Source organism: Salvelinus alpinus, chromosome 16 (genome assembly GCF_045679555.1).
Source record: "Salvelinus alpinus chromosome 16, SLU_Salpinus.1, whole genome shotgun sequence".
NCBI lineage: Eukaryota > Metazoa > Chordata > Actinopteri > Salmoniformes > Salmonidae > Salvelinus > Salvelinus alpinus.
In genome coordinates this window covers 41,015,536-41,030,298 of record NC_092101.1, presented here as the reverse complement: position 1 = coordinate 41,030,298, position 14,763 = coordinate 41,015,536, and the positions used below count along the sequence as shown (strand labels likewise).

General features: G+C 46.1%; 1 protein-coding gene across 1 annotated transcript in view; it reads right to left on the bottom strand.

Annotated features, from left to right (window-relative positions):
- jak1 (Janus kinase 1) overlaps window positions 1-14,763 on the bottom strand; it is a 78,006-nt gene that overhangs the window by 18,391 nt on the left and 44,852 nt on the right. Inside the window, exons 13-14 of the mRNA XM_071346241.1 lie at window positions 10,305-10,392; window positions 997-1,124 (exon numbers count right to left, since the gene is read on the bottom strand). Coding sequence (XP_071202342.1) covers window positions 997-1,124; window positions 10,305-10,392 — 216 coding nt within the window. The remainder of the gene's footprint in view (window positions 1-996; window positions 1,125-10,304; window positions 10,393-14,763) is intronic.

The following is a 14,763-nucleotide window of genomic DNA, read 5'->3' as shown; positions in this document are numbered from 1 at the left end:
GTTGGTTGTTGCCATAGATTTTCAAGACGATTTAAGTCAAACTGTAACTAAGCCACTCAGGAACATTTAATGTTGCCTTGGTAAGCAACTCCAGTGTATACTTGGCTTGTGTTTTAGGTTATTGTCCTGCTGAAAGGTGAAATTGTCTCCCAATGTCTGTTGGAAAGCAGACAACCAGATTTTCCTCTCAGATTTTGCCTGTGCTTAGCTCCATTACGCTTATTATCCTTGCCAATGACAAGCAAATCCATAACCTAATGCACCCACCACCATGCTTGAAAATATGAAGAGTGGTACTCAGTGATGTGTTGTGTTGGATTTACCCCAAACATAACGCTTTGTATTCAGGATATTTCTTTAACAATTTCTTTACAGTTTTACTTTAGTGCCTTATTGCAAACAGGATGCATGTTTTGGAATATTTTTATTCTGTTCAGGCTTCCTTCTTTTCACTTTGTCATTCAGGTTAGTATTGTGAAGTAACTACAATGTTGTGGATCCATCCTCAGTTTTCTCCTATCACAGCCATTCAGCTCTAACTTTTTTAAAGCCACCATTGGCTTCATGGTGAAATCACTGAGTGGTTTTCTTCCTCTCTGGCAACTGAGTTAGGAAGGACGCCTGTATCTTTGTAGTGACTGGGTGTTTTGATACACCATCCAAAGTGTAATTAATAACTTCACCATGTTCAAAGGGATATTCAGTGTCTGCTTTTTTTCCAACGTCTACCAATAGGTGCCCTTATTTGGGAGGCATTGGAAAACCTCCCTGGACTTCATGGTTGAATCTGTTTGAAATTCACAACTCGAACTGAGGGACCTTACAGATGAGTGTATGTGTGGGGTACAGAGATGAGGTAGTCATAAAAAAAAATTATGTTAAACACAGAGTCCATGCAATTATTATGTGACTTGTTAAGCACATTTTTACTCCTGAACTTATTTAGGCTTGCTATAACAAAGAGGTTGAAGACATTTCAGAGTGTGTTTTTCTTACCAGGTAGCTGAGAGCGCTGGCCAGTTGTTTGGCCACCTGGAACTTCCATGGTGTACTGAGAGGACTGCATTGTCTCCGCATGAACACATCCAACGGACCTAACTGGACAAACTCCTCCACCATGATATCTGGGAGAGAGAGAGAGAGACATGGATAGGGTTGCAAAGGGTCGGAAACTTTCCGGTACATTTCCGGAATTTTTCCATGGGAAGTCAAGCCCAGGAATTTGGGGAATTTAGCATAAATTCATCAAAAAAAAGTTAGCTTATAACCGTGAACCTTTTTGTGGGATACTCATAAGGCAATTCTAGGTCTTGTAGCATATTTTGGTTAAACTATCCCCAATTCAATGTAATTGCAACCCTCTGCATGCACTGTGCATTCTTGCAGTGCACTCTTCCATCACATGTACAGCTGATTCTCAAGATATTGCACACTAATGAGATGCTATTGAGCCCACACTACTACACTGTCTGAGCCAAGGACTACATGTTTTCTGGTAAGATCTGATTACAATACTGGGTGGGGTGAAAATATTTTATATTACATACATTATTTTTTGTTAACTAGTAAATAGAGCCTACAGCAAAGTGTGTTTAAATAATTTCTAACTTAACAATTTCTGCTAGTTAGTTTTTGCTACAATGTGTGTTTTAGCTTGCTTGAGCCTGCTAACTGAGGAGTGTTAATTCACCTGTTTCCATACATGTTTCATTAAAAAAAAAGTATCTTACAAAGGAGTTGTTTAATCTAACTGCTTAACTATTTATCTGTACATGGAATTGTATTTGTTTTTTTCCCTGATATTTACAGGAAAATGCCACAGGCACTATCTGATGTGTGGAGACATTTCACTGCAGCTAATGTAGAAGGAAAATCTGTGTACATTTGCCAAATCATATGTGAAGAATGCAACAAAGATGCATAATCATCTGGCCAAGTGCATAAAGTTCCCTCAGCGCTCACAAAACAAGCAACCTCTGACAAAAGTCCCTCTACTTCTATTCGAGGTGAACATGATGAATCAGACACCTTATCGGCAACAGCTCATGGTCCTCCTGGAATCAGACGTTTTTTTGACTCAATGGAGGAACATAGTCAGAGAAATGGTGATGAATGTCTTGCTCGAGCTGTGTATGCAACTGGTTCACCTCTGATGCTCACTGGCAATGTGTATTTGAAGAGATTTCTGAATGTTCTTCACCCAGCATACACCCCTCCAACCAGACATGCTTGATCTACTCATTTGCTGGATGCAGAGTGCAAGTGAAGGTCAAGCAAATCATAGAGAAAGCAGACTGTATTGCAATCATTTCTGATGGGTGCTTGAATGTTCTTGGGCAAGGAATAATTAACTACATCATCTCCACCCTTCAACCAGTATTCAGGAGTAGAAATGTGCTTAACAATACACAGACACACCAGTTTCTACATTGCAGATGAGCTGAAGGCAGTCATCAATGACCTTGGACCACAGAAGGTATTTGCACTGGTGACAGACAATGCTGCGAACATGAAGGCTGCTTGGTCTAAAGTGGAGGAGTCCTACCCTCACATCACACCCATTGGCTGTGCTGCTCATGCATTGAATCTGCTCCTCAAGGACATCATGGCACTGAAAACAATGGATACACTCTACAAGAGAGCAAAGGAAATGGTTAGGTATGTAAAGGGTCATCAAGTTATAGCAGCAATCTACCTCACCAAGCAAAGTGAGAAGAATAAGAGCACCACATTTAAGCTGCCCAGCAACACCTGTTGGGGTGGTGTTGTCATCATGTTTGAAAGTCTCTTGGAGGGGAAGGTGTCTCTCCAAGAAATGGCCATATCACAGTCTGCCGATATGGACAGCCCCATCAAGAGGATCCTCGTGGATTATGTATTTTGGGAGAGAGTGGTAAGCAGCCTGAAACTCCTGAAACCTATAGCAGTAGTCATTGCACGGATTGAGGGAGACGATGCCATCCAGTCTGATGTTCAGACTCTGCTTGCAGATGTAAGAGAAGAAACCGTACTGCCCTGCCCACTTCACTGTTGCGCCAAGCAGAGGAAACTGCAGTTCTGAAATACATCAAAAAGCGTGAAGACGTCTGCCTGAAGCCCATACACGCCGCAGCATACATGTTGGACCCCAAGTATGCTGGCAAGAGTATCCTGTCTGGTGCAGAGATCAACAAGGCCTATGGTGTCATCACTACCGTGTCTCGCCACCTTGGCCTGGATGAGGGCAAGGTTCTTGGCAGTCTGGCGAAGTACACTTCCAAGCAAGGGCTTTGGGAAGGAGATGCAATATGGCAGTCGTGCAAATATATCTCATCAGCCACCTGGTGGAAGGGACTTTGTGGATCTGAGGCTCTTTCCCCTGTTGCCTCCATCATCCTCCAAATCCCACCAACATCAGCCGCCTCAAAGCGCAACTGGTCCTTGTTTGGGAACAGACACCAAAGCGCGCAACAGGCTGACCAATACAAAGGTTGAAAAATTGGTGGCCATCCAGGCAAATTTGAGTTTTTTTGAGCCTGACAACGAGCCATCCTCAACGGGGTTGGAAAGTGACAGTGAAGATGAGGCTTCAGAGTCTGATGTTCAAGAGGTGGACATTGAGGAGGTCCAGGGAGAAGACATGGAAGCCTGAGAGGAAGACAACCAAAGCTTTAGTTTCTAGACTATCCTTTTACAGATGTATGTTTTTGGGAGATGCGGTGGATCATTGGGGATCATTCAATATTCCCTTTCTTTTGTTGTTCAGTGTAATCATCCCATGTGAAGAGTCAACTCATTTAATTAAAGTTCACTAAATCGGTTATTTCTATTGGAAGGATTTAATAATTTGCAATTATGTCTACTTATGATGAGGTAAAAGGTTTATGTATCTGTCTCCATATGATATGGTAAATATATCCAATGCAAAAAATATCTACATTTAAATGGTATTAATATTAATTTGCATATATTTCTGTTAATTCCCATATATTCCCGTTATTTCCCATGGAAAGTTTCCACCTCTGAAATGTGCAACCCTAGACATGGACGGCAGTGGAAGCTGCTGAGGGAAGGACGGCTCATAACAATGGCTGGAATAGAGTGAATGAAATGGCATCAAACCATGTGTTTGATACCATTCCACCTATTCCGCTCAAACCATTACCATGAGCCTGTCCTCCCCAATTAAGGTACCACCAATCTCCTGTGCTAGATAGTCAATACACATTTACATACACACTTCGAGGCAAGCAACACTAAACCATGCATGAGAGCACCAGCTGTTCCGTACAAAAGTGTGATCTCGCTCTCCATACCCGATGTGAGTAAGACCTTTAAACATTCTCAAGGTCGCAGGGCCAGACAGAAAACCAGGACGCGTACTCAGGGCATGCGCTGACCAGCTGGCATGTGTCTTCACTGACATCTTCAACCTATCCCTGACCAGGTCTGTAATACCAAGTTGTTTAAAGCAGACCACAATAGTGCCTGTACCCAAGGGTAATCTGCCGAAATGACTATTTCCCTGTATCACTCATATCTATAGCCATGAAATGCTTTGAAAGCCGGGTCATGGCTCACATCAACACCATCATTACAGACACCCTGGACCAACTCCAATTTGCATACCGCCCCAACAGATCCACAGATGATGAAATTTCTATTGCACTCCACCCTGCCCTCACCCACCTGGACAAAAGGAATACAGTGCATTCGGAAATACTTTTTCCATATTTTGTTACGTTACAGCCTTATTCTAAAATGTATTTTTTTTTTATCCCCTTTATCAATCTACACACTATACCCCCTAATGACAAAGCAAAAATAGTTTAGAATTTTTTGCCAAAAAAATTACAAAAATTAATGAAAGTAACATTGCATAAGTATTCAGACCCTTTATTCAGTTCTTTGTTGAAGCACCTTTGGCAGCGATTACAGCATCGAGTCTTCTTGTGTATGACGCTTAAAGCTTGGCACACCTGTATTTGGGGAGTTTCTCCCATTCTTCTCTGCTGATCCTCTCAAGCTCTGTCAGGTTGGATGGGAAGAGTCGCTGCACAGATATTTTCAGGTCGCTCCAGAGATGTTTGATCGGGTTCAAGTCCGGGCTCTGGCTGGGCCACTCAACATTCAGAGACTTGTCCCGAAGCCACTTCTGCTTTGTCTTGGTTGTGTGCTTAGGGTTGTTGTCCTGTTTGGAGGTGAACCTTCACCCCAGTCTGAGGTCCTGAGCATTCTGGAGCAGATTTATCTTTCCCTCGATCCTGACTAGACTCTCAGTCCCTGCTGCTGAAAAACATCCCCATAGCAAGATGCTGCCACCACCATGCTTCACCTTAGGGATGGTGCCAGGTTTCCTCCAGACGTGATGCTTGGCATTCAGGCCAAAGAGTACAATCTTGGTTTCAGATCAGAGAATCTTGTTTCTCATGGTCTAACAGTCCTTTAGGTGCCTTTTGGCAAAATCCAAGCGGACTGTCATGTGTCTTTTACTGAGGGGCTTCTGTCTAGCCACTCTACCATAAAGGCCTGATTGGTGGAGTGCTGCAGAGATGGTTGTTCTTCTGGAAGGTTCCCCCATCTCCACAGAGGAACTCTTTCAGAGTGACCATCGGGTTCTTGATCACCTCCCTGACCAAGGCCCTGCTCCCCCGATTGCTCAGTTTGGCCGGGCGGCCAGCTCTAGGAAGACACTTGGTGGTTCTAAACTTCTTCCATTTAAGAATGATGGAGGCCACTGTGTTCTTGGGGACCTTCAATGCTGAAGACATTTTTTGGTACCCTTCCCCAGATCTGTGCCTCGACACAACCCTGTCTCAGAGCTCTACGGACAATTCCTTTGACTTCATGGTTTGGTTTTTGCTCTGACATGCAGCGTCAACTGTGGGACCTTATATAGGGAGGTATGTGCCTTTCCAAATCATGTCCAATCAATTGAATTTACCACAGGTGCACTCCAATCAAGTTGTAGAAACATCTCAAGGATGATCAAGGGAAACAGGACGCACCAGAGCTCAAATTTGAATCTCATAGCAAAGGGTCTGAACACTTATGTAAATAAGGTCATTCTGTTTTTGCAAAAATTACTAAAACCCTGTTTTCGCTTTGTCATCAAGGGGTATTGTGTGTAGATTGATGAGGAAAAACATTTATTTAATCATTTTTAGAATAAGGCTGTAACTTAACAAAATGTGGAAAAAGTGAAGGGGTCTGAATACTTTCCAAATGCACTCTACCTACAGTATGTAAGAATGCTGTTCATTGACTACATCTCAGCATTCAACACCATAGTGCTCTCAGGACCCTGGGACTGAACACCTCCCTCTGCAACTGGATCCTGGGCCTACCCCAGGCAGTGAGGGTAGGAAACAACACATCCGCCACTTTGACCATCAACAAAGGTGCCCCTCAGGGGTGTGTGCTTAGTCCCTTCCCGTACTCCCTGTTCACGCACGACTCCCGTTCGCGGCCGGCTGCCTAGGCACGCCTCCAACACCTTTATGAAGTTTGCTGACGACACAGCTGTGGTAGGACTGATCACCGACAATGATGAGGCAGCCTTAAGGTCTTCATTTTATTTTATTTTTACCCCTCTTTATCCCCAATTTCGTGGTTTCCAATTGGTAGTTACAGTCTTGTGTCATCGCTGCAACTCCCGTACAAACTCGGGAGAGGCGATGGTCGAGAGCCGCGCGTCCTCCGAAACACAACCCAACCAAGCCACACTGCTTTTTGACACAATGCCCACTTAACCTGGAAGCCAGCCGCACCAATGTGTCGGAGGAAACACCGTACACCTGGCGACCGTGTCAGCGTGTACTGCACCCGGCCCACCACAGGAGTCGCTAGTGCACGATGGGATAGACCCTAACCCGGACGATGCTGGGCCAATTGTGCGCCGCCCCATGGGTCTCCCGTTCGCGGCCGGCTGCGATAGAACCTGGACTCGAACCCAGAATCTTAGCATAGCCTTAGAACACTGCGCCACTCGGGAGGCCAGCCTAAAGTTCTACCACTGCACCATCGAGAGCATCTTGACTGCTTGCATCACCGCTTGGTACGGCAACGGCAAGGCACTCGAACGCAAGGTTCTACCGAGGTGGTGAGTACAGCTAAGTACATCACTAGGGCCGAGCTCCCTGCCATCCAGGACCTCTATACCAGTCGGTGTCAGAGGAAGGCCCAAGAAATGGTCAGACTCAAGCCATACTGTTCTCTCTGCTACCGCATGGCAAGCGGTACTCATGCACCAGTCTGGAACCAACAAGACCCTGAACAGCTTCTATCACCAAGCCATAAGACTAATAAACAAGACTGCTAAATAGCTTATCAAATGGCTACCAGGACTACCTGCATTGACCCCCATTTTTGCACTCTCTCTCTTGCACTGACTCTATGCACACACACACTGGACTCTACCCACACACCCATACACTGACACCCCAACACACACACACCATGCGCACACATGCCATGCCTACTGACACCACACACTTTCACACCCATCACATAAGCTGCTACTACTGTCTATTATCTATCCTGTTGCCAAGTCACTTTACCCCTACTTACAGTATACTGCTGCTACTGTCTATTATCTATCATGTTGCCTAGTCACTTTACCCCTACTTACAGTATACTGCTGCTACTGTCTATTATCTATCCTGTTGCCTAGTCACTTTACCCCTACTTACAGTATACTGCTGCTACTGTCTATTATCTATCCTGTTGCCTAGTCACTTTACCCCTACCTACAGTGGGGCAAAAAAGTATTTAGTCAGCCACCAATTGTGCAAGTTCTCCCACTTAAAAAGATGAGAGAGGCCTGTAATTTTCATCATAGGTACACTTCAACTATGACAGACAAAATGAGGGAAAACAATTTTTTTTTATGAATTTATTTGCAAATTATGGTGTAAAATAAGTATTTGGTCACCTACAAACAAGCAAGATTTCTGGCTCTCACAGACCTGTAACTTCTTCTTTAAGAGGCTCCTCTGTCCTCCACTCGTTACCTGTATTAATGGCACCTGTTTGAACTTGTTATCAGTATAAAAAGACCTGTCCACAACCTCAAACAGTCACACTCCAAACTCCACTATGGCCAAGACCAAAGAGCTGTCAAAGGACACCAGAAATTGTAGACCTGCACCAGGCTGGGAAGACTGAATCTGCAATAGGTAAGCAGCTTGGTTTGAAGAAATCAACTGTGGGAGCAATTATTAGGAAATGGAAGACATACAAGACCACTGATAATCGCCCTCGATCTGGGGCTCCACGCAAGATCTCACCCCGTGGGGTCAAAATGATCACAAGAACGGTGAGCAAAAATCCCAGAACCACACGGGGGGACCTAGTGAATGACCTGCAGAGAGCTGGGACCAAAGTAACAAAGCCTACCATCAGTAACACACTACGCCGCCAGGGACTCAAATCCTGCAGTGCTAGACGTGTCCCCCTGCTTAAGCCAGTACATGTCCAGGCCCATCTGAAGTTTGCTAGAGAGCATTTGGATGATCCAGAAGAAGATTGGGAGAATGTCATATGGTCAGATGAAACCAAAATATAACTTTTTGGTAAAAACTCAACTCGTCGTGTTTGGAGGACAAAGAATGCTGAGTTGCATCCAAAGAACACCATACCTACTGTGAAGCATGGGGGTGGAAACATCATGCTTTGGGGCTGTTTTTCTGCAAAGGGACCAGGACGACTGATCCGTGTAAAGGAAAGAATGAATGGGGCCATGTATCGTGAGATTTTGAGTGAAAACCTCCTTCCATCAGCAAGGGCATTGAAGATGAAACGTGGCTGGGTCTTTCAGCATGACAATGATCCCAAACACACCGCCCGGGCAACGAAGGAGTGGCTTCGTAAGAAGCATTTCAAGGTCCTGGAGTGGCCTAGCCAGTCTCCAGATCTCAACCCCATAGAAAATCTTTGGAAGGAGTTGAAAGTCCGTGTTGCCCAGCAACAGCCCCAAAACATCACTGCTCTAGAGGAGATCTGCATGGAGGAATGGACCAAAATACCAGCAACAGTGTGTGAAAACCTTGTGAAGACTTACAGAAAACGTTTGACCTCTGTCATTGCCAACAAAGGGTATATAACAAAGTATTGAGATAAACTTTTGTTATTGACCAAATACTTATTTTCCACCATAATTTGCAAATAAATTCATAAAAAATCCTACAATGTGATTTTCTGGATTTCTTTTCTAATTTTGTCTGTCATAGTTGAAGTGTACCTATGATGAAAATTACAGGCCTCTCTCATCTTTTTAAGTGGGAGAACTTGCACAATTGGTGGCTGACTAAATACTTTTTGCCCCACTGTATATGTACATAGCTACCTCAATTACCTCATACCCCTGCACATCAACTCGGTACTGGTACTCCCTGTATATAGCCATGTTATTTTTACTCGTTATTTTACTGTGTATTCATTCCTTGTGTTTATTTTTTTATCTTTAACTCTTGTTGGAAAGGGCCCATAAGTAAGCATTTCACTGTTGATCTACACCTGTTGTTTATGAAGCATAACATTTGATTTGACACACACACACACACGAACGAAGGGGTAGATGAAGGAAACAGGAAATCAGGGAGGGAAAGGGAGAGAGTTAGGCAAGATAAAACACATTGACATCCCAGTCAGCCTGTACATTCCTATGTTCCTGCCTTTCTAGGGAGTTTTTCCTAGCCACCATGCTTCTACATCCGCATTGCTTGCTGTTTGGGATTTTAGGCTGGAATTCTGTACAGCACTTTGTGACATCTGCTGATGTAAAAAGGGCTTTAGAAATACATTTGATTGATACATTAAGTCACATGCTATTGACTGGAACTGATTTCATTTCACTGAGAATGGATGCCTCAAACAACACACACACACACAACATATTCTGCCTGGCTACCACAACAGTAAGACTGGTTTGTCTTTTGTTGGGGAAAACAGTACAGCTACATTACTGTACTCATCTCCCACTAACTGGTTTAGACAGGTAAATCGTGTTCAGAGGGTACAGCACAGTATAGATTAATCTCAAACTGAACACTAAGTCCTTTATCGAGTGATCGAGTGCTCAAAGTGATCGGTTTGAGATTCAACCTATGTCAACATACTATTCCATACCGAGTCAACAGCTCATGGGGAATTAATTATTTATAAATGATGACAAGTCCCATCATATCTGCTGATCTACTACTGCAATACTGTAGTATAGGTCCTGTATGAACACTGCACAGGAAGAGAGGTTTATAGGGTCATGTGTGTGTGTGTGTGTGTGTGTGTGTGTGTGTGTGTGTGTGTGTGTGTGTGTGTACACTCACTCTCAAGGTGGCGTACACAGACTCCATAGAGCAGGGCGATGTGCTTATGGGAGACCTGCCGCATCATACTAGCTGTCTCAAAAAAGGCCTGGGGAGAGAGAGGGATAACAGGAGAGAGAGGGATAACAGGAGAGAGAGATAGGAAGAGAAAGGAGAGAGAGGGAGAGACAGAGGGGGAGGACAGGAGAGAGTGAGAGGCAGAGGGAGAGAGAGGGGGAGGACAGGAGAGAGGGAGTGAGAGGGAGAGACAGACCGAGATGGAGGACAGGAGAGCAGGAGAGAGAGGGAGAGACAGAGACAGGGGGTGGGGGGGCAGGAGAGAGGGAGAGAGAGAGAGGGATAGGAAGAGGCAGAGAGAGAGAGAGAGAGAGAGAGAGAGAGGGATAGGAAGAGGCAGAGAGAGAGAGAGAGAGAGAGAGAGAGAGAGAGAGAGAGAGAGAGAGAGAGAGAGAGAGAGAGAGAGAGAGAGAGAGAGAGAGAGAGAGAGAGAGAGAGAGAGAGAGAGAGAGAGAGAGAGAGGACAGGAGAGAGGGAGTGAGGGGGAGAGACAGATGGAGGACAGGAGAGAGGGAGTGAGGGGGAGAGACAGATGGAGGACAGGAGAGAGAGAGACCGAGATGGAGGACAGGAGAGAGAGAGGGAGACAGAGAAGGAGAGAGAGATGGAGATGGAGAGACAGGGAGAGACAGGGGGTGGGGGGGCAGGAGAGAGGGAGTGAGAAGGAGAGGCAGAGATGGAGGACAGGAGAGAGAGACAGATACAGATGGAGGACAAGAGAGAGAGAGGTAGAGACAGAGGGAGAGACAGCGGAGGAGACAGATGGAGGACAGGAGAGGGAGAGACAGAGGGAGAGATGGGGGGGCAGGACAGAGAGAGGGAGGCACAGGGAGAGACAGAGATGGAGGACAGGAGAGGGAGTGACAGAGGGGGAGACAGAGAGTCAGAGTTAGCTAATATGGAATGTGGCAAAATACTGACACAGTCTAATAAAAGGCATGAGCTGGTGCACCCCCAGAGAACATTATTTATGGAATGTGTTGGGGGGATGAGAGGAGAGCAACGTGAGAAACAGGGGAGACAGATAGCTGTGGAATGTGTTGGAATGTGTTGGGGGGGATGAGAGGAGAGCAACGTGAGAAACAGGGGAGACAGATGGCTGTGGAATGTGTTGGAATGTGTTGGGGGGGATGAGAGGAGAGCAACGTGTGAAACAGGGGAGACAGATGGCTGTGGAATGTGTTGGGGGGATGAGAGGAGAGCAACGTGTGAAACAGGGGAGACAGATGGCTGTGGAATGTGTCGGAATGTGTTGGGGGGGATGAGAGGAGAGCAACGTGTGAAACAGGGGAGACAGATGGCTGTGGAATGTGTTGGAATGTGTTGGGGGGGGGATGAGATTAGAGCAACGTGTGAAACAGGGGAGACAGATAGCTGTGGAATGTGTTGGAATGTGTTGGGGGGGATGAGAGGAGAGCAACGTGTGAAACAGGGGAGACAGATAGCTGTGGAATGTGTTGGGGGGGATGAGAGGAGAGCAACGTGTGAAACAGGGGAGACAGATAGCTGTGGAATGTGTTGGAATGTGTTGGGGGGATGAGAGGAGAGCAACGTGTGAAACAGGGGAGACAGATGGCTGTGGAATGTGTTGGGGGGATGAGAGGAGAGCAACGTGAGAAACAGGGGAGACAGATGGCTGTGGAATGTGTTGGAATGTGTTGGGGGGGATGAGAGGAGAGCAACGTGTGAAACAGGGGAGACAGATGGCTGTGGAATGTGTTGGAATGTGTTGGGGGGGATGAGAGGAGAGCAACGTGTGAAACAGGGGAGACAGATGGCTGTGGAATGTGTTGGGGGGATGAGAGGAGAGCAACGTGTGAAACAGGGGAGACAGATGGCTGTGGAATGTGTCGGAATGTGTTGGGGGGGATGAGAGGAGAGCAACGTGTGAAACAGGGGAGACAGATGGCTGTGGAATGTGTTGGAATGTGTTGGGGGGGATGAGATTAGAGCAACGTGTGAAACAGGGGAGACAGATAGCTGTGGAATGTGTTGGAATGTGTTGGGGGGGATGAGAGGAGAGCAACGTGTGAAACAGGGGAGACAGATAGCTGTGGAATGTGTTGGAATGTGTTGGGGGGATGAGAGGAGAGCAACGTGTGAAACAGGGGAGACAGATGGCTGTGGAATGTGTTGGGGGGATGAGAGGAGAGCAACGTGTGAAACAGGGGAGACAGACAGCTGTGGAATGTGTTGGAATGTGTTGGGGGGATGAGAGGAGAGCAACGTGTGAAACAGGGGAGACAGATGGCTGTGGAATGTGTTGGGGGGATGAGAGGAGAGCAACGTGAGAAACAGGGGAGACAGATGGCTGTGGAATGTGTTGGAATGTGTTGGGGGGGATGAGAGGAGAGCAACGTGTGAAACAGGGGAGACAGATGGCTGTGGAATGTGTTGGAATGTGTTGGGGGGGATGAGAGGAGAGCAACGTGTGAAACAGGGGAGACAGATGGCTGTGGAATGTGTTGGGGGGATGAGAGGAGAGCAACGTGTGAAACAGGGGAGACAGATGGCTGTGGAATGTGTCGGAATGTGTTGGGGGGGATGAGAGGAGAGCAACGTGTGAAACAGGGGAGACAGATGGCTGTGGAATGTGTTGGAATGTGTTGGGGGGGATGAGATTAGAGCAACGTGTGAAACAGGGGAGACAGATAGCTGTGGAATGTGTTGGAATGTGTTGGGGGGGATGAGAGGAGAGCAACGTGTGAAACAGGGGAGACAGATAGCTGTGGAATGTGTTGGAATGTGTTGGGGGGATGAGAGGAGAGCAACGTGTGAAACAGGGGAGACAGATGGCTGTGGAATGTGTTGGAATGTGTCGGGGGGATGAGAGGAGAGCAACGTGTGAAACAGGGGAGACAGATGGCTGTGGAATGTGTTGGGGGGATGAGAGGAGAGCAACGTGTGAAACAGGGGAGACAGATAGCTGTGGAATGTGTTGGAATGTGTTGGGGGGATGAGAGGAGAGCAACGTGTGAAACAGGGGAGACAGATAGCTGTGGAATGTGTTGGAATGTGTTGGGGGGATGAGAGGAGAGCAACGTGTGAAACAGGGGAGACAGATGGACATCTGTGGATTAGATGAAGGAGGGGTTGAGGTCAGGAGGGGAGGACAGATTCTCTTAAGGGAGTAATAAAGGTTTGTTATCCTGTTAGCCTTTTTATTAGCTTCCTGTGGAGACACAAAATGTAAGAATTGGAGAGAAGGAGGAGTGTTTTAAGTAGGATGTATGTAACTGTGTTGTGAGGAATATTTTTCTGTCTGATTACAGCTGTACAGAACCTTTGGGAAGAATTAAACTTGGTTAAAGCTTCTCTAGTGTCCGTGAGTTATTTACTCTGAAAAAGAAGAACCTAACAATATATATATATATATATATATATACAGTGGGGAGAACAAGTATTTGATACACTGACAATTTTGCAGGTTTTCCTACTTACAAAGCATGTAGAGGTCTGTAATTTTTATCATACGTACACTTCAACTGTGAGAGAAGGAATCTAAAACAAAAATCCAGAAAATCACATTGTATGATTTTTTATTAATTAATTTGCATTTTATTGCATGACATAAGTATTTGATACATCAGAAAAGCAGAACTGAATATTTGGTACAGAAACCTTAGTTTGCAATTACAGAGATCATACGTTTCCTGTAGTTCTTGACCAGGTTTGCACACACTGCAGCAGGGATTTTGGCCCACTCCTCCATACAGACCTTCTCCAGATCCTTCAGGTTTCGGGGCTGTCGCTGGGCAATACGGACTTTCGGCTCCCTCCAAAGATTTTCTATTGGGTTCAGGTCTGGAGACTGGCTAGGCCACTCCAGGACCTTGAGATGCTTCTTACGGAGCCACTCCTTAGTTGCCCTGGCTGTGTGTTTCGGGTCGTTGTCATGCTGGAAGACCCAGCCACGACCCATCTTCAATGCTCTTACTGAGGGAAGGAGGTTGTTGGTCAAGATCTCGCGATACATGGCCCCATCCATCCTCCCTTCAATACGGTGCAGTCGTCCTGTCCCCTTTGCAGAAAAGCATCCCCAAAGAATGATGTTTCCACCTCCATGCTTCACGGTTGGGATGGTGTTCTTGGGATTGTACTCATCCTTCTATTCCTCCAAACACGGCGAGTGGAGTTTAGAGCAAAAAGCTCTATTTTTGTCTCATCAGACCACATGACCTTCTCCCATTCCTCCTCTGGATCATCCAGATGGTCATTGGCAAACTTCAGACGGGCCTGGACATGCGCTGGCTTGAGCAGGGGGACCTTGCGTGCGCTGCAGGATTTTAATCCATGACGGCGTAGTGTGTTACTAATGGTTTTCTTTGAGACTGTGGTCCCAGCTCTCTTCAGGTCATTGACCAGGTCCTGCCGTGTAGTTCTGGGCTGATCCCTCACATTC